This window comes from Carcharodon carcharias, chromosome 18, assembly GCF_017639515.1.
Source record: "Carcharodon carcharias isolate sCarCar2 chromosome 18, sCarCar2.pri, whole genome shotgun sequence".
Taxonomy (NCBI): Eukaryota; Metazoa; Chordata; class Chondrichthyes; order Lamniformes; family Lamnidae; genus Carcharodon; species Carcharodon carcharias.
Genome location: NC_054484.1, coordinates 9118788 through 9144689, shown reverse-complemented (window position 1 = coordinate 9144689; position 25902 = coordinate 9118788). Strand labels below are relative to the sequence as shown.

The following is a 25902-nucleotide window of genomic DNA, read 5'->3' as shown; positions in this document are numbered from 1 at the left end:
CCAGGCAAGTGGAGAGTATTCCATCACAACACTCCTGACTTGTGGCTTGTAGATGGTGGCCAGACTTTGGGGAGTCAGGAGGTGAGTTACTCATCACAGCATTCCTAACCTCTGACCTGCTCTTGCAGCCACAATATTTATATGGCTAGTCCAATTCAGTTTCTGGTCAATGGTAACCCCAGAATGTTGATAGTGGGGTATTCAGTGATGGTAATACCATTGAATGTCAAGGGGTGATGGTTAGATTCTCTCTTGTTGGCGATTTATTAATTGAATTCAAATTCCACCTGCTTCCATGGTGGGACATGAACCCCTGCCCCTAGGGCATTTGCCTTGGCCTCTGGGTGTCCAGTGACATTATCACTATGCTACTGCTTCCCTAATTACTTATGTCCTTATTGGGGGTCTTCTGGTAGTTTAAGAATTATCAGCCTGTTACAGACCCCACATGATTTTCTTCCTTTCATTTAGCTCTCAGTGGACCGCTTCTAGATTGGCTGCTCAATATACTCCCTCTGATCACCTTTCATTAGGTAAAGGTGTTAAGTTATCCCATAATATCCAATTGTGTACCACAATCACTAACCCATCCACCAAACTGACATCACTGAAATTAGATGAACCTGCTGTTCCTCCTGTCTCTGTCTATGGGACATTTTACTATATCACATTCACCCAAGTGACAACAATCATCTCAACACATGACAAAGCAATTCATTGTATGTCAAAGTGCTTTTGGACATTTTTAAGAGAGGTGATTTGAGTATGAAATGGAATTAAGTCTTTCTTTCATCACATTGGGTGTTAACTGCGCCGTAACTAATGTTAAGTTTTGCCCAGCCCTTAAGCATCCGACAGTTCCTTCTCAAGGGACATAAGATTGCTTGCCATTGTGTTCTTGAACAATCCTAGGCATCTAACTTATGAGGTCAGACAAGACGAGAGGCACGGTATCATAGTAGTTATTTTACTGGACAAATAATCTAGAGATATGAATTCAAATCCCACGAATGCAAATGGGGAAGACCCGTGAAAGAACTCTGGAATTGAAAGCTAGTCTCAGTAATGGCAACCTGACATAAAAACCCATCTGGTTCACTAATGGGGAAGGAAATCTGCCATCCTTACCTGGTCTGGCCTACACGTGTCTCCAGACCCACAGCAATGTGGTTGACTCTTAAATGTCCCCTGAAGTGGGCTAGCAAACTACTCAGTTATATTCAAGAGGGTGGTTCATCACAGCCTTCCCAAGGGCAATTAAAGATGGGCAATAAATGTTGGCCTTGCCAGTGACACCCATATCCTATGGTCTTGAGCCTTGTCAAAGCTTTGAGACATGTTGCAAAATCCTGACAAAAAAATTGATGTTGGAGTGCAGTCTTATTGCAAATGTTGCAGAACCAGCAACAAGAAGATTTACCGGTTAATCTGGTTCAGTGGTGTCTGTTGAATTAGAAATATTGGCCAGGAAGCTGGGACAGCTCCTTGCTTTCTTTCAACAGGGTCTTTTATATCCAACTGATTCATGAGAGTGGTTCCAGGGACAGGGAACTTCAGTTACAGAGATAGATTGGAGAAGTTAGGACTATTTTCCTTGGAGAAGAGAAAGTTGAGAGGAGATTTGATAGAGATGCTCAAAATCATGAGGGGGCTGGAAAGGATAGATTGAGAAAAAAATATTCCAATTGGTGGAAGGATCAAGAACCACAGGGCACAGATTTAAGGTAATTGGTAAAAGAAGCAATGGCGTCCTGAGGAAAAACTTTATCACGCAGCGAGTGGTTAGGATCTGGAATGGCCTGTCAGAGAGTGTGGTGGAGGCAGGTTCAATCGTAGCATTTGAGAGGGACTTGGATTATTATCTGAAAATGAAGAATGTGCAGGGTTACGAGGAAGGGGTTGGGAAGTGGCACTTGGTGAATTGCTCCTTGAGGGAGCCAGTAGACACAATGGGCCAAATGGCCTCCTTCTGTGCTGTAACCATTCCATGATTCTGTGAACGGAAAGGCAGACAAAGGGCTCTGTCTGATAGCTAATGCGAATGACAGCAGCTGTAAGAATGCAGCACTCCCTCTGCTCTGTGTGAACAGTGGGTAGCATTCCGACCTCTGAGTCAGAAAGTTGTGGTTTCAAGTCCTCGAAGTCCTTGAGCAAGTAACCCACCTGTTGAAAGAATGCCGCACTGTCAGAAGTGCTGTCTTTCAGATGACTTGTTAAACTGAGGCTCCACCTGCCCTCTCAAGTGGAGATAAAAGATTCCATGGTGCTACTTCAAACACCGTGGGGGAGGGTGTCGGTTAGCTTAGTTGCCTGGAACGAGTCAACAGCATGGGTTCAGTCCCTGTCCTGGCTGTGTTAGTTCATGGGGACCCTGTCTCCTCGCCTTGCCCCACTCTTGTGGAGTAGAGCCCCTGAGCTGTATCTAACCAATTACCTCTCTCTAATGGAGAGAAATGCCGATGGTTCTTTGTGGATCGTGACTAATTACCTCAAAAATAAGCAGTGCCATGGCCAATACTTATCCCTCAATTAAATCACCGAAAACAGAAAATGCTGGAAAAACTCAGCAGGTCTGGCAACATCCGTGGAGAGAGAAACAGAGTTAACCTTTCGAGTCCAAATGACCCTTCTTCAGAGCTCTGAATTTCTACTTCTTTTTAGCTCTGAAAAAGAGTCATACGGACTCGAAACGTTAACTCTTTCTCTCTCTCCACAGGTGCTGCAGGAGCTGCTGAGTTTTTCTGGCATTTTCGGTTTAATTTTCAGATGTCCAGCATCCGCAGTATTTTGTTTTTATCTTAAATCACTGATAAAACACAGTATCTGGACCTTTGCCACGCTGCTATTTGTGGGAGCTTGCTGTGCACAAATTGGCTGCTGCATTTCCCTGCAGTAAACCAGTAACCATGTTTTCAAAAATACTTCATTGGCTGCAAGGCGCTTTGGGATGTCCTGAGGATGGTGAAAGACGCTATATAAATGCAAGTTCTTTGTATACTGCGGCCTTCCCAGTTTGGAGAGACCAGTTCACTATCTTTCCACAGCCGAACTGTCAGGGTGGAGCAAGTGAGGCACCTTTATTTGATCACAGCTATTGTATCAGCTGAAAGTGCTGTGTAATCAGCCTTTGAGTGCCTGTCAACAAAAGCAGTTAAAACCTCAGCCAACTCCTTCACCCGCAAGCATCGACAAAGTCTGAAAACTTAATTAGTTCTATCGCGCAGGAGGGAGGGGAACTTGAAGTCAAATTAATCCGTCCCTTTAAAGATGCAGGAGGGTTCCAGCATTCCTGAGACAGGTGAGCATTGTTGTGTTAATGTTTAGGCAGGAGGTGTGTTCAGGTGTCAGGGAAGACTCTTCAAACAAGGTCCTAGCAGCTTGTTCTTTCTCAGAGACAGGCGATTAGGAGGGAGGGCTGGAGCCAACATCAAAGGCTGCAGGTGTGGACACACTGCCTTCACATAGCCCTGCCTTTGTTCTCGCAGGTGGACAAGCAGCAGGAATGACATTAGCAGCACATTAGCAAAGCTTTAACTGCACGATTCCTCCCCTCCCCCCACCCCACCCCACCAGAAAGACGGACAGACAGAAAGGAAGAAGACAGGGAAATAGCTCACACCATTCTCAACACGGGACATCCCAAAGTGCGTAGCTGTCACCTTCCCTACATCACATCAGTGACGACGCTGCAAGAAGTATCAGTGGCTGAAGTGCACTTTAGGATGTCCTGAGACTGGGGAAGGTGGCTGTAGAAATGCAAGCTCTTACTTCTTTGAGTGGTTAATGACCCGCTAATTTGTAGTTTTTTTTGTATTGTGCTATGTGAGGGAGGAACGTTGGCCAAGAGTATTGAGCTATTCCCCTGTTCCTCTTCGAACAGTGGGAAGGTTTAGTAGTTGAGTTCAGGGCAGTCAGAATTTTAGGGAATACTTTAATCTTTATGATTCGACTCCTCTGTTAAAGGTACTGAAGTCACATCATAAAACTGTAACCGAGAGGAACAATAGCAAGAGAGTGTAACTAATTCAAGTTTTTCTAAATTGCCTCTAGCAATGAGCTGTTCTCCATGCCAGGAATGTCAGCTTTGTCCCAGTTGGGATGACACTTTGTGTTTTGTTTGCCAAGTGCAAGCTGATGATTGCATCCTGGCTTCTGATCTAAGGCAAGTTTCTTGCTCATTTACTGAAAACAAAGTTTCTAAATTCTGGATAACGAACAACATTCTGGAATTCCCTCTCTAAATCTCTCCATCTCTCATTCCTCCTTTAAGATGATCCTTAAAACTCTTTGACCAAGCTTTTGGTCACATGGCCTGATATCTCCTTATGTGGCTCGGTGTCAAGATTTTGGTTGAGAGTGTCCCTGTGAAGCACCTTGGGATGCTTTACCACGTTGAGGCACTATATAAATGCAAGTTGCTGTTGTTGCTGTACTGCAAGACATTTTGCCTGACACAAACACCACAGATTTTTATACATCGAATCTGTAGCAGCAAAACAAACCCATTGGGCCATTCTGGTTTAAGTGGTGTTTATACTCCTCATAATCCTTCTTCCACTCTGTTAGCTTCCTCCCACCCTCTCACGGTATTCCTTGATTCCCTGAATAGCCAGCAATTAGTAGTCTTTCTGATTTAACATTCTCAAACTCCTCACAGAACGTTAAAAAATGCAAGGAATGGAATTTAACTTGGACAGAAATCAGGGCAGTGGGTTCAGAGTGAAGATCTGTTGGGCCCGATCGCTCGGAGAGCGAGGTCACCCCAAACTTACATTCCCCAAAACCAGTTCTAATGGGAATTGTGTTGTTGAGGACAGGTGGAACTCAGCCTTCAGGGGAGATTAAAATGTCATCAATGGCCACCTCCCCAGAAATATGCTCCACAAAGTAAAACATAAGATCATAATAAATAGAGAAGCAGAAGGCCATTTGGCCCCTTAAGCCTGCTACATCAATCAATAAGATCATGGCTGAACTGATTGTGGCCTTAACTCCACTTTCCTGTCTCCCATAACCCCTGACTCCCTTGTCGATCAAAAATCTGTCTAACTCAGCCTTGAATATATTCAATGGCCCAGTCTCCACTGCTCTCTGAGGTAGAGAATTCCAAAGACCAATGACCCTCTGAGAGAAGAAATTCCTCCTCATCTCCGTCTTAAATGGGATACCCCTCATTCTGAAACTGTGCCCCCTAATTCTAGATTCCCCCACGCAGGGAAACATCCTCCCTGCAACTACTCTCTCAGGCCCCCTCAGAATCTTATATGTTTCAATACGTTTACCTTCCAATAAGATCACCTGCTCAACCTTTCCTCATAAAACAACCCTTTCTTCCCAGAAATTAGCCTAGTGAAGCTTCTCTGAACTGCCTCCAATGTTAGCATGTCCCTCCTTAAGTAAGGAGACCAAAACTGTACACAGTACACTCAGTGCAGTCTCACCATCGCCCTGTTCAGACAGACTTTTCCACTTGTAATAGATGCCAACGTTCCATTCGCCTTCCTAATTATATGCTGTACCTGCAGACTAAACTATTTTGTGATTCATGTAACAGGACACCCAGATCCCTCTGTACCACGGCATTCTGCAGTCTCTCTCCATTTAAATAATATTCTCCTTTTCTATTCTTCCAAACATTTGGGGTGTAGGAAGAGGGGGGGTGTTGTTGATGATCTGGGGAGGTAGTGGGAGAAGCCTAGGGCAGGAGATGTCTGAGCTAATTGCTTTGGACCCAGAAGGGCACTCAGCTTCTCTTGGTACACGTCAAATGTGTACAAAGTTGAAATAAAAAAGACTCAGCTGGCACCTCCTGTGGCCTGTGTCCTTGTTGATGTGAACTTTCACCTGTCTGGGGGTTCAACCTGCATAGGCCCCATGACAACAAGCAGGTTGAGACAAGTGTCAACCATAGCCCAGTGGGTAGCACTGTCTCTCTTCTGAGTCAGAAAGCTGTGGGTTCAGGCCCCACTCCAGAGACTCGAACTCACAATCCAGGGTTGAGGGGGTGCTGCAATGCTGTCTTTTGGATGAGACGTTAAACCAGCCTGCCCTCCCAGGTGAATATAAAAGATCCCGTGGCACTGTTTCAAAGAACGATAAAATGGTTAAAGTACCAAAGGCGATCAATCAGCTCGTCGTGTCAATGCTGTATCTCTGCACCGAGTCTCACTCTGCTGCCGTCCCTACAGAACCCTGCACAGTCTTCCTCTTCAGATAATGATCCAATTCCCTTTTGAAAGCCACAATTGAACCTGCCTCCACCACACTCTGGAGCATTACATTCCAGATCCTAACCACTCACCTATGTAAAAAAAAACTTTTCTCCATGCTGCCATTGACTCTTCTGGCCTGCAACCACTTTAAATCTGTGCCCTCTGGTTCTTGATGCTCCCACCAATGGGAACAGCTTCTGCCTATCCACTCTGCCCAGAACCCTTCATGATTTTGAACAAGAGTGGTGGAATTCTCCCTGGTATCATGGGGAGATTCTAATCCCTTGACCCACATCATTAAAAACAGAATAAATGGCCATTATCACATTACAGTTAGCGGGATCTTGCTGTGCACAGAATAGGTTGCCATGTTTCCTATAAGACAACAGTAACTGCACTTCAAATGAATTTCATTGGCTATAAAGCAATTTGGGATGTTCTGTCTTTTTTAAAATTCATTCATAGGATGTGGGCATCACTGGCTGGACCAGCATTTATTGCACAGCCCTAATTGCCCTTGTTCAGGGGCATTTAAGAATCAACCACATGGCTTTGTCCTGGAGTTACATGTAGGCCAGACCAGGTAAGGACAGCAGATTTCCTTCCCTAAAGGACATTAGTGAATCAGATGGGTTTTTCTTTTAATTCCAGATTTTTTATTGGATTCAAATTTCACCATCTGCCCTGGCAGGATTTAAACTGGGTCCCCAGAGTGTTAATAATAGTCTCAGTGACAATAACACCATGCCATCACCTCCCCACTGAGGGAAAGGTGTGATAGAAAGGCAAGTCTTTCTTTGCTTCACCAATGGAATTACCTGAAATCAGGGAAGTCAACATAGTGAGACCATAACATCAGGAATGCAACGAACCCTATCCAAACTACCCACAGATGGCCCATAGCATTCCTACAAGGCTGGGGGCAGATAAGACGAGGGTTAAAATCAGCGCTTTCGGAATTTTCAGCTTCTCCATCTAAGAGTGACTCTATCTTCAAGGCACAATGTCTGGCAGACCTTATTTCTGTCCTTACAGTGGAAAGTTATTAATCTCCTTATTGCGCGTCTCACGAATGTCGGCACATAGCTTGGCATTGGATGAACTGCACAGAGGTGCAGTGTCTGTTACAGAGGCAAATGCCACAAAGCGAGTGAAGAGAAAATACATCGTAGAATAGTACAACGCAGCAGAAGGCGTCTCGGCCCATCCAATCTGGAATGGTTCTTTCAAAGAACAACCTAGCTAGCCCCCCCACCCCTCCCCCTCTTTCGTCGTGTCCCTGCAGTTTTTCCTCCTTTGAGTATTTATCCAATTCCCCTGAAAATGACAAGGTTAAATCTGCACCCAAAGCCGGTGCACTCCAAATCCAAACCACTCATTATGTAAAAAAGCTTTTCCTCACTTTGCCTCTTGTTGTTTTTACCTCTCACCTTTGCTCTCTGGTCCCCAACCCTTCAGTCACTGGAAACATTTTTGGAGAATGGATCATGAGAAGTTGCTGCTGGGCAAATATGCCCCTTTCACAAACTCCTACCTCTCCCCAAATATTGACATTTTTAACATTTATTCTCCCATAATACATGGGCATCAGTGGCGAGGCCAGCATTTGCTACCCATCCCCAATTGCCCTTGAACTGAATGGCTTGCTTGGCTATTTCTAAGGGCAGTTAAGAGTCCACCACATTCCTGTGGGTCTGGAATCACAGGCTGGGTAAGGTTGGCAGATTTCCTTCCCTAGAAAATATGAGTGAACCAGATGGGTTTTTATAACAACTGATGATAGCTCCATGGTCACCATTACTGAAATTGGCTTTACATTCTAGATTAATTGAATTTAAATTGCAGCAACTACCATGGATGGGATTTGAACCTGGGTACCTAGGGCATTACCCTAGATCATCTAGATTAATAGTCCAGTGATATTACCACTATACCACCATCTCACATTGAGGTCAGGCTGCCCATTTATCTCCTCTCAAAGACCATGCACATCCTACTTGAAAATGAGCTCCATCAATCCATTTAATCATGGGAACCTTTCGGATGAGGCATTCAACCAAAGCCCCATCTTCCCGTTCTGCTGTGTGAAAAAAAACCATGGCACTATGCCAGGGCAGTATTTCTCCCTCATCCCAACATCACAGCTATCTACATGGGAAAAGCAGATTAGACCCTGTGCTCAATGTCTCTGGAGTGGAGCTTGAATTCACCACCATTTGACTCAGAGGCAAGAATGTTACCCATTGAATCACAGCTGAAGCCTTCGTCACAACTCAACTACCTAATCCAGTGGGACAAGGCCTTAGCCCCCCTCTTTAATGTAAGGATTGTGGTGCAGTGGTGATGTCACTGGGCTAGTGACAAGACCCAGGCTAATGATCCGCCATGGCAACTGGAAATAGCTCGTTCATTAAAATAATGAATAAAATCTGGAATTGAAAGCTATTCTCAATAATGGTGATCATGAAGCTAACGTCGATCGCTGTAAAAACCCATCTAGCTCACTAATATCCTTTCGGAAGGGAAATCTGTCATCCTTACCAGATTTGTCTTACACGTGACTCCAGACCCACAGCAATGAGGCTGACTCTGAAATGACCAGGCAAGCCATTCAGTTGAAGGGCAATTAAAGATGGGCAACAAATGTTGGCCTTCATAGTGACATCAACACTTTTTTCTAATGATTGCACTATTCAACAATGCAGCATCTCTCAGTGATGTGAGGGTAGCTGTGGGGGTCAAACCCGAGTATTTGTGGCCTCAAGGTGAGTTTGCTGTCAAATGCTAAATGCTGCATTTAGCCCCCATCCATGGAAATACCATTCTCCTTTTCATAACCTCCACTCAAAGGCCCCAATTTTCTTTCATCATCTCATTTGCAAACTGTGCTTTATTTTCCTTGTTAACTGAGTGAACAGCCGGCCAGGTGAGTGGACAGTTCATCGGTTGATGTAAATGCAAAGAACACGCTCAGTTTTACCGTGATCCTTTCATCCTTATCGTCCAAAAGAGCGTTGTCCTTTTTCCAGGAGATGGTTGGCTCTGGATGCCCGCGAGGAGGTTGACATTCCATGATGGATGGCTCACCAGCTGCGACCATAACATCGGAAGGGTTCTGTCTGAAATCATCCCGGAGAACTGGAGAGAGGGGACAGAGGAGTTCCGTTAAAAAAATGTCCTGTTACTAGGCTAACTCAGGACATCTGCTCAGACAACAGGAAGAGGTGCTGTAAACACAGTTTGCATAATTCAACAAATGGTTTCCTCTCAGGTGAAACTCACTCAGTCATCCCTCCTTTCAGCTATCATCAGTCATTTACCATCCAGGCTTGGTGACCCGTAATTCCAACCCCCCAGCCACAATTTTCATCCTGAATAGTGCTCAACACTCTGCGACTTAGGGTATCTAACTACTATCCCCTGCCTGGCCACAGACCTTTATTCACCAGTACTGTACTCCAGTGTAATTCACTGACAGACCCATCCCCACCTGTACTGTACCCCAGTGTTATTCACTGACAGACGCGTCACGACCAGTACTGTACCCCAGTGTTATTCACTGACAGACCCGTCACGACCAGTACTGTAACCCAGTGTTATACAGTGACAGACCCGTCCCCACCAGTACTGTACCCCAGTGTTATACAGTGACAGACCCGTCCCCACCAGTACTGTAGCCCAATGTTATACAGTGACAGACCCGTCCACACCAGTGCTGTACCCCAGTGTTATACAGTGACAGACCCGTCCCCACCAGTACTGTACCCCAGTGTTATACAGTGTCAGACCCGTCCACACCAGTACTGTACCCCAGTGATATACAGTGACAGACCCATCCTTACCAATACTGTACCCGTGTTATACAGTGACAGACCCGTCCACACCAATACTGTACCCCAGTGTTATACAGTGACAGACCTGTCCCCACCAATACTGTACCCCAGTGTTATACAGTGACCGACCTGTCTCCATCAGTACTGTACCCCAGTGTTATTCACTGACAGACCCGTCCCCAAAAGTACTGTACCCAAGTGTTATACAGTGACTGACCTGTCCCCAACAGTATTGTACCCCAGTGTTATACAGTGACAGACCCATCCCAACCAATACTGTACCCCAGTGTAATACAGTGACTGACGTGTCCCCATCAGTACTGTACCCCAGTGTTATACAGTGACAGACCCGTCCCCACCAGTATTGTACCCCAGTGTTATACAGTGACATATCTGTCCCCACCAATACTGTACCCCAGAGTTATACAGTGACTGACCTGTCCCCATCAGCACTGTGCCCCAGTGTTATACAGTAACAGACCCGTCCCCACCAGTACTGTACCCCAGTGTTATACAGTGACAGACCCATCTCCACCAGTACTGTACCCCAGTGTTATACAGTAACAGACCTGACCCCACCAGTACTATACCCCAGTGTTACACAGGGACAGACCCATCCCCACCAGTACTGTACCCCAGTGTTATATAGTGACAGACCTGTCCCCACAAGTACTGTACCCCAGTGTTATACAGCGACAGACCCGTCCCCATCAGTACTGTACCCCAGTGATATACAGTAACAGAACCGTCCCCACCAGTACTGTACCCCAGTGTGATACAGTGACAGACCCGTCCACACCAATACTGTACCCCAGTGTTATACAGTGACAGACCCGTCCACACCAATACTGTACCCCAGTGTTATACAGTAACAGACCCGACCCCACCAGTACTGTACCCCAGTGTTATAAAGTGACAGACCCGTCCCCACCAGTACTGTACCCCAGTGTTATACAGTGACAGACCCATCCCCATCAGTACTGTACTCCAGTGTTATACAGTGACAGACCTGTCCACACCAGTACTGTACTCCAGTGTTATACAGAGACAGACGCATCTCCACCAGTACTGTACCCCAGTGTTATACACTGACAGACCTGTCCCCACCAGTACTGTACCCGTGTTATACAGTGACAGACCCGCCCCCACCAGTACTGTACCCCAGTGTTATACAGTGACAGACCTGTCCCCATCAGTACTGTACTCCAGTGTTATACAGTGACAGACCCGTCCCCACCAGTACTGTACCCCAGTGTTATACAGTGACAGACCCATCCCCATCAGTACTGTACTCCAGTGTTATACAGTGACAGACCTGTCCACACCAGTACTGTACTCCAGTGTTATACAGAGACAGACGCATCCCCACCAGTACTGTACCCCAGTGTTATACACTGACAGACCTGTCCCCACCAGTACTGTACCCGTGTTATACAGTGACAGACCCGCCCCCACCAGTACTGTACCCCAGTGTTATACAGTGACAGACCTGTCCCAACCAGTACTGTACCCCAGTGTTATACAGTGATAGACCTGTCCCCACCAGTACTGTACCCGTGTTATACAGTGACAGACCCGCCCCCACCAGTACTGTACCCCAGTGTTATACAGTGACAGACCTGTCCCCATCAATACTGTACCCCAGTGTTATACAGTAACAGAACCGTCCTCACCAGTACTGTACCCCAGTGTTATACAGTAACAGAACCGTCCTCACCAGTACTGTACCCCAGTATTATACAGTGACAGACCCGTCCCCACCAGTACTGTACTCCAGTGTTATACAATGACAGACCCGTCTCCACCAATACTGTACCCCAGTGTGATACAGTGACAGACCCGTCCACACCAATACTGTACCCCAGTGTTATACAGTAATAGACCTGTCCCCACCAGTACTGTACCCCAGTGGTATACAGTGACAGACCCAACCCCACCAGTACTGTGCCCCAGTGTTATACAGTGACAGACCCGTCCCCATCAGTACTGTGCTCGTGTCATACAGTGACAGACCCGTCCACACCAATACTGTACCCGTGTTATACAGTAACAGATCTGTCCCCACCAGTACTGTACCGCAGTGTTATACACTGACACACCTGTCCCCACCAGTACTTTACCCCAGTGTTATACAGAGACAGACCCGTCCCCACCAGTACTGTACCCCAGTGGTATACAGTGACAGACCCATCCCCACCAGTACAGTACCCCAGTGTTATACAGTGACAGACCCATCCCCACCAGTACAGTACCCCAGTGTTATACAGTGACAGACCCGTCCCCATCAGTACTGTACTCAAGTGTCATACAGTGACAGACCCGTCCACACCAATACTGTACCCGTGTTATACAGTAACAGATCTGTCCCCACCAGTACTGTACCCCAGTGTTACACAGAGACAGACCCGTCTCCATCAGTACTATACACCAGTGTTATACAGTGACAGACCTGTCCCAACCAGTACTGTAACCCAGTGTTATACAGTGATAGACCTGTCCCCACCAGTACTGTACCCCAGTGTTATACAGTGATAGACGTGTCCCCACCAGTACTGTATCCCAGTGTTATACAGTGACTGACCAGTCCCCACCAGTACTGTACCCCAGTGTTATACACTGACAGACCCATCCCCACCAGTACTGTACCCCAGTGGTATACAGTGACAGACCCATCCCCACCAGTACTGTACCCCAGTGTTATACAGTGACAGAACCATCCCCATCAGTACTGTGCTCAAGTGTCATACAGTGACAGACCCGTCCACACCAATACTGTACCTGTGTTATACAGTAACAGATCTGTCCCCACCAGTACTGTACCCCAGTGTTATACACTGACACACCTGTCCCCAACAGTACTGTACACCAGTGTTATACAGAGACAGACCCGTCCCCACCAGTGCTGTACCCCAGTGGTATACAGTGACAGACCCATCTCCACCAGTACTGTACCCCAGTGTTATACAGTAACAGACCTGACCCCACCAGTACTATACCCCAGTGTTACACAGGGACAGACCCATCCCCACCAGTACTGTACCCCAGTGTTATATAGTGACAGACCCGACCCCACCAGTACTGTACCCCAGTGTTATAAAGTGACAGACCCGTCCCCACCAGTACTGTACCCCAGTGTTATACAGTGACAGACCCATCCCCATCAGTACTGTACTCCAGTGTTATACAGTGACAGACCTGTCCACACCAGTACTGTACTCCAGTGTTATACAGAGACAGACGCATCCCCACCAGTACTGTACCCCAGTGTTATACACTGACAGACCTGTCCCCACCAGTACTGTACCCGTGTTATACAGTGACAGACCCGCCCCCACCAGTACTGTACCCCAGTGTTATACAGTGACAGACCTGTCCCAACCAGTACTGTACCCCAGTGTTATACAGTGATAGACCTGTCCCCACCAGTACTGTACCCGTGTTATACAGTGACAGACCCGCCCCCACCAGTACTGTACCCCAGTGTTATACAGTGACAGACCCGCCCCCACCAGTACTGTACCCCAGTGTTATACAGTGACAGACCTGTCCCCATCAATACTGTACCCCAGTGTTATACAGTAACAGAACCGTCCTCACCAGTACTGTACCCCAGTATTATACAGTGACAGACCCGTCCCCACCAGTACTGTACTCCAGTGTTATACAATGACAGACCCGTCTCCACCAATACTGTACCCCAGTGTGATACAGTGACAGACCCGTCCACACCAATACTGTACCCCAGTGTTATACAGTAATAGACCTGTCCCCACCAGTACTGTACCCCAGTGGTATACAGTGACAGACCCAACCCCACCAGTACTGTGCCCCAGTGTTATACAGTGACAGACCCGTCCCCATCAGTACTGTGCTCGTGTCATACAGTGACAGACCCGTCCACACCAATACTGTACCCGTGTTATACAGTAACAGATCTGTCCCCACCAGTACTGTACCGCAGTGTTATACACTGACACACCTGTCCCCACCAGTACTTTACCCCAGTGTTATACAGAGACAGACCCGTCCCCACCAGTACTGTACCCCAGTGGTATACAGTGACAGACCCATCCCCACCAGTACAGTACCCCAGTGTTATACAGTGACAGACCCATCCCCACCAGTACAGTACCCCAGTGTTATACAGTGACAGACCCGTCCCCATCAGTACTGTACTCAAGTGTCATACAGTGACAGACCCGTCCACACCAATACTGTACCCGTGTTATACAGTAACAGATCTGTCCCCACCAGTACTGTACCCCAGTGTTACACAGAGACAGACCCGTCTCCATCAGTACTATACACCAGTGTTATACAGTGACAGACCTGTCCCAACCAGTATAGTAACCCAGTGTTATACAGTGATAGACCTGTCCCCACCAGTACTGTACCCCAGTGTTATACAGTGATAGACGTGTCCCCACCAGTACTGTATCCCAGTGTTATACAGTGACTGACCTGTCCCCACCAGTACTGTACCCCAGTGTTATACACTGACAGACCCATCCCCACCAGTACTGTACCCCAGTGGTATACAGTGACAGACCCATCCCCACCAGTACTGTACCCCAGTGTTATACAGTGACAGACCCATCCCCATCAGTACTGTGCTCAAGTGTCATACAGTGACAGACCCGTCCACACCAATACTGTACCTGTGTTATACAGTAACAGATCTGTCCCCACCAGTACTGTACCCCAGTGTTATACACTGACACACCTGTCCCCAACAGTACTGTACACCAGTGTTATACAGAGACAGACCCGTCCCCACCAGTACTGTACCCCAGTGGTATACAGTGACAGACCCATCCCCACCAGTACTGTACCCCAGTGTTATACAGTGACAGACCCGTCCCCATCAGTACTGTACTCAAGTGTCATACAGTGACAGACCCGTCCACACCAATACTGTACCCGTGTTATACAGTAACAGATCTGTCCCCACCAGTACTGTACCCCAGTGTTATACAGAGACAGATGCGTCTCCATCAGTACTATACACCAGTGTTATACAGTGACAGACCTGTCCCAACCAGTACTGTACCCCAGTGTTATACAGTGATAGACGTGTCCCCACCAGTACTGTATCCCAGTGTTATACAGTGACTGACCCGTCCCCATCAGTACTGTGCTCAAGTGTCATACAGTGACAGACCCGTCCACACCAATACTGTACCCATGTTATAGAGTAACAGATCTGTCCCCACCAGTACTGTACCCCAGTGTTATACACTGACACACCTGTCCCGACCAGTACTTTACCCCAGTGTTATACAGAGACAGACCCATCCCCACCAGTACTGTACCCCAGTGTTATACAGTGACAGACCCGTCCCCATCAGTACTGTACTCAAGTGTCATACAGTGACAGACCCGTCCACACCAATACTGTACCCCAGTGTTATGCAGTAACAGATCTGTCCCCACCAGTACTGTACCCTAGTGTTATACAGTGACAGACCCGTCCCCACCAGTACTGTACCCCAGTGTTATACAGTGACATATCTGTCCCCACCAATACTGTACCCCAGTGTTATACAGTGACTGACCTGTCCCCATCAGCACTGTGCTCCAGTGTTATACAGTAACAGACCCGTCCCCACCAGTACTGTACCCCAATGTTATACAGTGACAGACCCGTCCACACCAGTGCTGTACCCCAGTGTTATACAGTGACAGACCCGTCCCCACCAGTACAGTACCCCAGTGTTATACAGTGTCAGACCCGTCCACACCAGTACTGTACCCCAGTGATATACAGTGACAGACCCATCCTTACCAATACTGTACCCCAGTGTTATACAGTGACAGACCCGTCCACACCAATACTGTACCCCAGTGTTATACAGTGACAGACCTGTCCCCACCAATACTGTACCCCAGTGTTATACAGTGACCGACCTGTCTCCATCAGTACTGTACCCCAGTGTTATTCACTGACAGACCCGTCCCCAAAAGTACTGTACCCAAGTGTTATACAGTGACTGACCTGTCCCCAACAGTATTGTACCCCAGTGTTATACAGTGACAGACCCATCCCAACCAATACTGTACCCCAGTGTAATACAGTGACTGACATGTCCCCATCAGTACTGTACCCCAGTGTTATACAGTGACAGACCCGTCCCCACCAGTATTGTACCCCAGTGTTATACAGTGACATATCTGTCCCCACCAATACTGTACCCCAGTGTTATACAGTGACTGACCTGTCCCCATCAGCACTGTGCCCCAGTGTTATACAGTAACAGACCCGTCCCCACCAGTACTGTACCCCAGTGTTATACAGTGACAGACCCATCTCCACCAGTACTGTACCCCAGTGTTATACAGTAACAGACCTGACCCCAACAGTACTATACCCCAGTGTTACACAGGGACAGACCCATCCCCACCAGTACTGTACCCCAGTGTTATATAGTGACAGACCTGTCCCCACAAGTACTGTACCCCAGTGTTATACAGCGACAGACCCGTCCCCATCAGTACTGTACCCCAGTGTTATACAGTAACAGAACCGTCCCCACCAGTACTGTACCCCAGTGTGATACAGTGACAGACCCGTCCACACCAATACTGTACCCCAGTGTTATACAGTGACAGACCCGTCCACACCAATACTGTACCCCAGTGTTATACAGTAACAGACCCGACCCCACCAGTACTGTACCCCAGTGTTATAAAGTGACAGACCCGTCCCCACCAGTACTGTACCCCAGTGTTATACAGTGACAGACCCATCCCCATCAGTACTGTACTCCAGTGTTATACACTGACAAACCTGTCCCCACCAGTACTGTACCCGTGTTATACAGTGACAGACCCGCCCCCACCAGTACTGTACCCCAGTGTTATACAGTGATAGACCTGTCCCCACCAGTACTGTACCCGTGTTATACAGTGACAGACGCGCCCCCACCAGTACTGTACCCCAGTGTTATACAGCGACAGACCTGTCCCCATCAATACTGTACCCCAGTGTTATACAGTAACAGAACCGTCCTCACCAGTACTGTACCCCAGTGTTATACAGTGACAGACCCGTCCCCACCAGTACTGTACTCCAGTGTTATACAATGACAGACCCGTCTCCACCAATACTGTATCCCAGTGTGATACAGTGACAGACCCGTCCACACCAATACTGTACCCCAGTGTTATACAGTAATAGACCTGTCCCCACCAGTACTGTACCCCAGTGGTATACAGTGACAGACCCAACCCCACCAGTACTGTACCCCAGTGTTACACAGAGACAGACCCGTCTCCATCAGTACTATACACCAGTGTTATACAGTGACAGACCTGTCCCAACCAGTACTGTAACCCAGTGTTATACAGTGATAGACGTGTCCCCACCAGTACTGTATCCCAGTGTTATACAGTGACTGACCTGTCCCCACCAGTACTGTACCCCAGTGTTATACACTGACAGACCCATCCGCACCAGTACTGTACCCCAGTGGTATACAGTGACAGACCCATCCCCACCAGTACTGTACCCCAGTGTTATACAGTGACAGACCCATCCCCATCAGTATTGTGCTCAAGTGTCATACAGTGACAGACCCGTCCACACCAATACTGTACCCGTGTTATACAGTAACAGATCTGTCCCCACCAGTACTGTACCCCAGTGTTATACAGAGACAGACCCGTCCCCACCAGTACTGTACCCCAGTGGTATACAGTGACAGACCCATCCCCACCAGTACTGTACCCCAGTGTTATACAGTGACAGACCCGTCCCCATCAGTACTGTACTCAAGTGTCATACAGTGACAGACCCGTCCACACCAATACTGTACCCGTGTTATACAGTAACAGATCTGTCCCCACCAGTACTGTACCCCAGTGTTATACAGAGACAGACGCGTCTCCATCAGTACTATACACCAGTGTTATACAGTGACAGACCTGTCCCAACCAGTACTGTACCCCAGTGTTATACAGTGATAGACGTGTCCCCACCAGTACTGTATCCCAGTGTTATACAGTGACTGACCCGTCCCCATCAGTACTGTGCTCAAGTGTCATACAGTGACAGACCCGTCCACACCAATACTGTACCCATGTTATAGAGTAACAGATCTGTCCCCACCAGTACTGTACCCCAGCGTTATACAGCGACAGACCCGTCCCCATCAGTACTGTACCCCAGTGTTATACAGTAACAGAACCGTCCCCACCAGTACTGTACCCCAGTGTGATACAGCGACAGACCCGTCCACACCAATACTGTACCCCAGTGTTATACAGTAACAGACCCGACCCCACCAGTACTGTACCCCAGTGTTATAAAGTGACAGACCCGTCCCCACCAGTACTGTACCCCAGTGTTATACAGGGACAGACCCATCCCCATCAGTACTGTACTCCAGTGTTATACAGAGACAGACGCATCCCCACCAGTACTGTACCCCAGTGTTATACACTGACAGACCTGTCCCCACCAGTACTGTACCCGTGTTATAAAGTGACAGACCCGCCCCCACCAGTACTGTACCCCAGTGTTATACAGTGACAGACCTGTCCCAACCAGTACTGTACCCCAGTGTTATACAGTGATAGACCTGTCCCCACCAGTACTGTACCCGTGTTATACAGTGACAGACCCGCCCCCACCAGTACTGTACCCCAGTGTTATACAGCGACAGACCTGTCCCCATCAATACTGTACCCCAGTGTTATACAGTAACAGAACCGTCCTCACCAGTACTGTACCCCAGTGTTATACAGTAACAGAACCGTCCTCACCAGTACTGTACCCCAGTGTTATACAGTGACAGACCCGTCCCCACCAGTACTGTACCCCAGTGTTATACAGTGACAGACCTACCCCCAATAGTACTATACCCCAGTGTTATACAGTAACAGAACCGTCCTCACCAGTACTGTACCCCAGTGTTATACAGTGACAGACCTGTCCCCACCAGTACTGTACCTCAGTGTTATACAGTGACAGACCCGTCCCCACCAGTACTGTACTCCAGTGTTATACAATTACAGACCCGTCTCCACCAATACTGTACCCCAGTGTGATACAGTGACAGACCCGTCCACACCAATACTGTACCCCAGTGTTATACAGTAATAGACCCGTCCCCACCAGTACTGTACCCCAGTGGTATACAGTGACAGACCCATCCCCACCAGTACTGTACCCCAGTGTTATACAGTGACAGACCCGTCCCCATCAGTACTGTGCTCGTGTCATACAGTGACAGACCCGTCCACACCAATACTGTACCCATGTTATACAGTAACAGATCTGTCCCCACCAGTACTGTACCCCAGTGTTATACACTGACACACCTGTCCCCACCAGTACTTTACCTCAGTGTTATACAGAGACAGACCCGTCCCCACCAGTACTGTACCCCAGTGGTATACAGTGACAGACCCATCCCCACCAGTACAGTACCCCAGTGTTATACAGTGACAGACCCGTCCACACCAATACTGTACCCGTGTTATACAGTAACAGATCTGTCCCCACCAGTACTATACCCCAGTGTTATACAGAGACAGACCCATCTCCATCAGTACTATACACCAGTGTTATACAGTGACAGACCTGTCCCAACCAGTACTGTAACCCAGTGTTATACAGTGATAGACGTGTCCCCACCAGTACTGTATCCCAGTGTTATACAGTGACTGACCTGTCCCCACCAGTACTGTACCCCAGTGTTATACAGTGACAGACCCATCCCCACCAGTACTGTACCCCAGTGGTATACAGTGACAGACCCATCCCCATCAGTACTGTGCTCAAGTGTCATACAGTGACAGACCCGTCCACACCAATACTGTACCCGTGTTATACAGTAACAGATCTGTCCCCACCAGTAATATACCCCAATGTTATACATTGATAGACCTGTCCTCACCAGTACTGTACACCAGTGTTATACAGAGACAGACCCGACCCACCAGTACTGTACCCCAGTGGTATACAGTGACAGACCCATCCCCACCAGTACTGTACCCCAGTGTTATACAGTGACAGACCCGTCCCCATCAGTACTGTACTCAAGTGTCATACAGTGACAGACCTGTCCACACCAATACTGTACCCGTGTTATACAGTAACAGATCTGTCCCCACCAGTACTGTACCCCAGTGTTATACAGAGACAGACCCGTCTCCATCAGTACTATACACCAGTGTTATACAGTGACAGACCTGTCCCAACCAGTACTGTACCCCAGTGTTATACAGTGATAGACGTGTCCCCACCAGTACTGTATCCCAGTGTTATACAGTGACTGACTCGTCCCCATCAGTACTGTGCTCAAGTGTCATACAGTGACAGACCCGTCCACACCAATACTGTACCCATGTTATAGAGTAACAGATCTGTCCCCACCAGTACTGTACCCCAGTGTTATACACTGACACACCTGTCCCCACCAGTACTTTACCCCAGTGTTATACAGTGACAGACCCGTCCCCACCAGTACTGTACCCCAGTGTTATACAGTAACAGAACCGTCCCCACCAGTACTGTAACCTAATGTTATACATTGACAGACCCGTCCCCACTAATACTGTACCCGTGTTATACAGTGACAGACCCGTCCACACCAATACTGTACCCGTGTTATACAGTGACAGACCCGTCCACACCAATACTCTACCCCAGTGTTATTCAGTGACAGACCCGTCCACACCAATACTGTACCCCAGTGTTATACAGTGACAGACACATCCCCACCAGTACTGTACCACAGTGTTATACAGTGACAGACCTGACCCCACCAGTACTGTACTCCAGTGTTATACAGTAATAGACCCGTCCCCACCAGTACTGTACCCCAGTGTTATACAGTGACAGACCCATCCCCACCAGTACTGTACCCCAGTGTTATAAAGTAACAGACCTGACCCCACCAGTACTATACCCCAGTGTTAAACAGTGACAGACCCGTCCCCACCAGTACTGTACCCCAGTGTTATACAGTGACAGACCTGTCCCCACCAATACTGTACCCCAGTGTTATACAGTGACAGACCCGTCCCCACCAGTACTGTACCCCAGTGTTATACAGTAACAGAACCGTCCCCACCAGTACTGTAACCCAATGTTATACATTGACAGACCCGTCCCCACTAATACTGTACCCGTGTTATACAGTGACAGACCCGTCCACACCAATACTGTACCCCAGTGTTATTCAGTGACAGACCCGTCCACACCAATACTGTACCCCAGAGTTATTCAGTGACAGACCTGCCCCCACCAGTACTGTACCCCAGTGTTATACACTGACACACCTGTCCCCACCTGTACTGTACCCCAGTGTTATACAGAGACAGACCCGTCTCCATCAGTACTATACACCAGTGTTATACAGTGACAGACCTGTCCCAACCAGTACTGTAACCCAGTGTTATACAGTGATAGACCTGTCCCCACCAGTACTGTACCCCAGTGTTGTACAGTGATAGACGTGTCCCCACCAGTACTATATCCCAGTGTTAAACAGTGACTGACCTGTCCCCACCAGTACTGTACCCCAGTGTTATACAGTAATAGACCCGTCCCCACCAGTACTGTACCCAGTGTTATACAGTGACAGACACATCCCCACCAGTACTGTACCCCAGTGTTATAAAATAACAGACCTGACCCCACCAGTACTATACCCCAGTGTTATACAGTGACAGACCCGTCCCCATCAGTACTGTACCCCAGTGTTATACAGTGACAGACCTGTCCCCACCAATACTGTACCCCAGTGTTATACAGTGACAGACCCGTCCCCACCAGTACTGTACCCCAGTGTTATACAGTAACAGAACCGTCCCCACCAGTACTGTAACCCAATGTTATACATTGACAGACCCGTCCCCACTAATACTGTACCCGCGTTATACAGTGACAGACCCGTCCACACCAATACTGTACCCCAGTGTTATTCAGTGACAGACCCGTCCACACCAATACTGTACCCCAGTGTTATACAGTGACAGACCCGTCCCCATCAGTACTGTTCCCAAGTGTTATACAGTGACAGACCTGCCCCCACCAGTACTGTACCCCACTGTTATACAGTGACAGACCTGCCCCCACCAGTACTGTACCCCAGTGTTATACAGTAACAGACCCGTCCCCATCAGTACTGTGCTCCAGTGTTATACAGTGACAGACCCGTCTACACCAATACTGTACCCGTCTCGTACAGTAACAGATCTGTCCCCACCAGTACTGTACCCTAGTGTTATACAGTGATAGACCTGTCCCCACCAGCACTGTACCCCAGTGTTATACAGTGACTGACCTGTCCCCATCAGTACTGTACCCCAGTGTTATACAGCAACAGACCCGTCCCCACCAATACTGTACCCCAGTGTTATACAGTGACAGACCCGTCCCCACCAGTACTGTACCCCAGTGTTATACAGTGACAGACCTGTCCCCACCAGTGCTGTACCCCAGTGTTATACAGTGACAGACCCGTCCCCTCCAGTACTGTACCCCAGTGTTATACAGTGACAGACCCGTCCCCATCAGTACTGTACTCCAGTGCTATACAGTGACAGACTCGTCCGCACCAATTCTGTACCCGTGTCGTACAGTAACAGATCTGTCCCCACCAGTACTGTACACCAGTGTTATACACTAACACACCTGTCCCCACCAGTACTGTACCCCAGTGTTATAGAGTGACAGACCCGTCCCCACCAGTACTGTACCCCAGTGTTATAAAGTAACAGACCTGACCCCACCAGTACTATACCCCAGTGTTATACAGTGACAGACCCGTCCCCACCAGTACTGTACCCCAGTGTTATACAGTGACAGACCTGTCCCCACCAATACTGTACCCCAGTGTTATACAGTGACAGACCCGTCCCCACCAGTACTGTACCCCAGTGTTATACAGTAACAGAACCGTCCCCACCAGTACTGTAACCCAATGTTATACATTGACAGACCCGTCCCCACTAATACTGTACCCGCGTTATACAGTGACAGACCCGTCCACACCAATACTGTACCCCAGTGTTATTCAGTGACAGACCCGTCCACACCAATACTGTACCCCAGTGTTATACAGTGACAGACCCGTCCCCATCAGTACTGTTCCCAAGTGTTATACAGTGACAGACCTGCCCCCACCAGTACTGTACCCCACTGTTATACAGTGACAGACCTGCCCCCACCAGTACTGTACCCCAGTGTTATACAGTGACAGACCCGTCCCCATCAGTACTGTGCTCCAGTGTTATACAGTGACAGACCCGTCTACACCAATACTGTACCCGTCTCGTACAGTAACAGATCTGTCCCCACCAGTACTGTACCCTAGTGTTATACAGTGATAGACCTGTCCCCACCAGCACTGTACCCCAGTGTTATACAGTGACTGACCTGTCCCCATCAGTACTGTACCCCAGTGTTATACAGCAACAGACCCGTCCCCACCAATACTGTACCCCAGTGTTATACAGTGACAGACCCGTCCCCACCAGTACTGTACCCCAGTGTTATACAGTGACAGACCTGTCCCCACCAGTGCTGTACCCCAGTGTTATACAGTGACAGACCCGTCCCCTCCAGTACTGTACCCCAGTGTTATACCGTGACAGACCCGTCCCCATCAGTACTGTACTCCAGTGCTATACAGTGACAGACCCGTCCGCACCAATACTGTACCCGTGTCGTATAGTAACAGATCTGTCCCCACCAGTACTGTACCCCAGTGTTATACACTAACACACCTGTCCCCACCAGTTCTGTACCCCAGTGTTATACAGTGACAGACCCGTCCCCACCAGTTCTGTACCCCAGTGTTATACAGTGACAGACCCGTCCCCATCAGTACTATACCCCAGTGTTATACAGTGACAGACCTATCCCCACCAGTACTGTACCCCAGTGTCATACAGTGATAGACCCTGTCTCCACCAGTACTGTACCCCAGTGTTATAGAGTGACAGACCCGTCCCCACCAGTACTGTACCCCAGTGTTATACAGTGACACACCCATCTCCATCAGTACTGTACCCCAGTGTTATACAGTGACAGACCTTTCTCTCCAGTACTGTACCCCAGTGTGATACAGTGACAGACCCGTCCCCACTAGTACTGTACCCCAGTGTTATACAGTGACAGACCCGTCCCCACCAGTTCTGTACCCCAGTGTTATACAGTGACAGACCCGTCCCCATCAGTACTATACCCCAGTGTTATACAGTGACAGACCTATCCCCACCAGTACTGTACCCCAGTGTCATACAGTGATAGACCCTGTCTCCACCAGTACTGTACCCGTGTTATACATCGACAGACCTATCCCCACCAGTACTGTACCCCAGTGTTATACAGTGACAGACCCGTCCCCACCAGTACTGTACCCCAGTGTTATACAGTGACAGACCCGTCCCCACCAGTACTGTACCCCAGTGTTATACACTGACAGACCTGTCCCCACCAGTCCTGTACCCCAGTGTTATACAGTGACAGACCCGTCCCCACCAGTACTGTACCCCAGTGTTATACAGTGACAGATCAGTCCCCACTAGTACTGTACCCCAGTATTATACAGAGGCAGAACTGTCCCCACCAGTAATGTACCCCAGTGTTATACAGTGACAGATCCATCCTCTCCAGTACTATACCCGTGTTATACAGTGACGGATCAGTCCCCACCAGTCCTGTATCCCAGTGCTATACAGTGACAGACCTATACTGTACCCTAGTGGTAAGAACTGACTGTGATATGCACAGGGTAACGCAGAGTGTGCAAAACTGAGTGATACAGATCTGTGAGTCTATCACTGGTTGGGCAGTTTAATGAGGATTATGGCTATTCTCAACCTTCTGGATCTGAATGAAGGAGAAAACATGGTCAGCAAATGCCCAAAGATTGTCATGGTGGACCAGCCATATTTAACAGGACTCAAATCTACAGAACACCTTTAACAATAGCTTCGCCCAGCCCAGGCTTGCGGTCACATCGACCTTGTAAAACCAAGTGCAGACAGATTAAGGGCCCCTCCTCTTTACTGATTGAGGCTCTGGCAACCCACAAGGCTGGAAAAGAACTGCTGTTGTGTGCTTAGTGTGGAATGTAGCCAATATGTACACAGCAAGATCCCACAGTTATCTCTACAACGGAAATCAGGAGTCACTTATCAAGGAGGTGTCTGAGCCAATATCACCTATTCTGTATCATTGCAAGGTCTACATCAGAGAGTGCAAAACCACATAGACTGAGAGAGAGACACACAGCATGAGAGACAGAGATGAAGAGACAGAGATTAAGAGAGAGCGTGAGGGAGATTGACAGAGAGAGAGAGAGAGAGAGAGAGAGTGCGACACACACAGTGAGAGAAACGGTGAGAGAGACAGAGATAATGGTGTGAATTTTACAAGAGGACGTATTTTAAAACACCTCCCTGCTCCCTCCCCAGACTACACCACACTGACTTTATACCCAGCTGTGCTGCAGCGATAAAAACGCTCGGGGTGTAACAAGGTGAGGGTGGGACTTCGGCCCATCACGGACAGGCATTTCCACCTGGAAGAGCTGCCAGCCAATCTAACCAGGTCAGCTGTAGGCGGTCGTGGGGAGGTGGGGGGGGCGGGGGGGGGGGTGGCGGAGGTGGTGGGGCACTTAGGGCAGCTGCCATCTTGGGGGCAGGTCTGCCAATGGCCAGAGGGGAGCCCCCAAGGGAGGTATCCCCCCTTCCTTCCTGCCTTTATCTGTATTTTGAAACTTGCCGGGAAAGCCACCTTCCTTCTGCCTTTCTCCCAGCTCACGTATCACGGTGGAAGAGAAGAAATTAGGTCTTTAAGCGGCCCTTTAATTGGCAACTTAAGGGCCACAATAGGCCTA

At 48.4% G+C, this 25902-nt stretch overlaps 1 protein-coding gene across 4 annotated transcripts in view; it reads right to left on the bottom strand.

Moving 5' to 3' along the window:
* Positions 1 to 25902, bottom strand: part of robo1 (roundabout, axon guidance receptor, homolog 1 (Drosophila)) — a 439384-nt gene that overhangs the window by 167936 nt on the left and 245546 nt on the right. For all 4 annotated transcript variants that reach the window (XM_041211417.1, XM_041211420.1, XM_041211419.1 and 1 more), the window contains exon 3: positions 9193 to 9350. In XM_041211417.1, coding sequence (XP_041067351.1) covers positions 9193 to 9350 — 158 coding nt within the window. The remainder of the gene's footprint in view (positions 1 to 9192; positions 9351 to 25902) is intronic.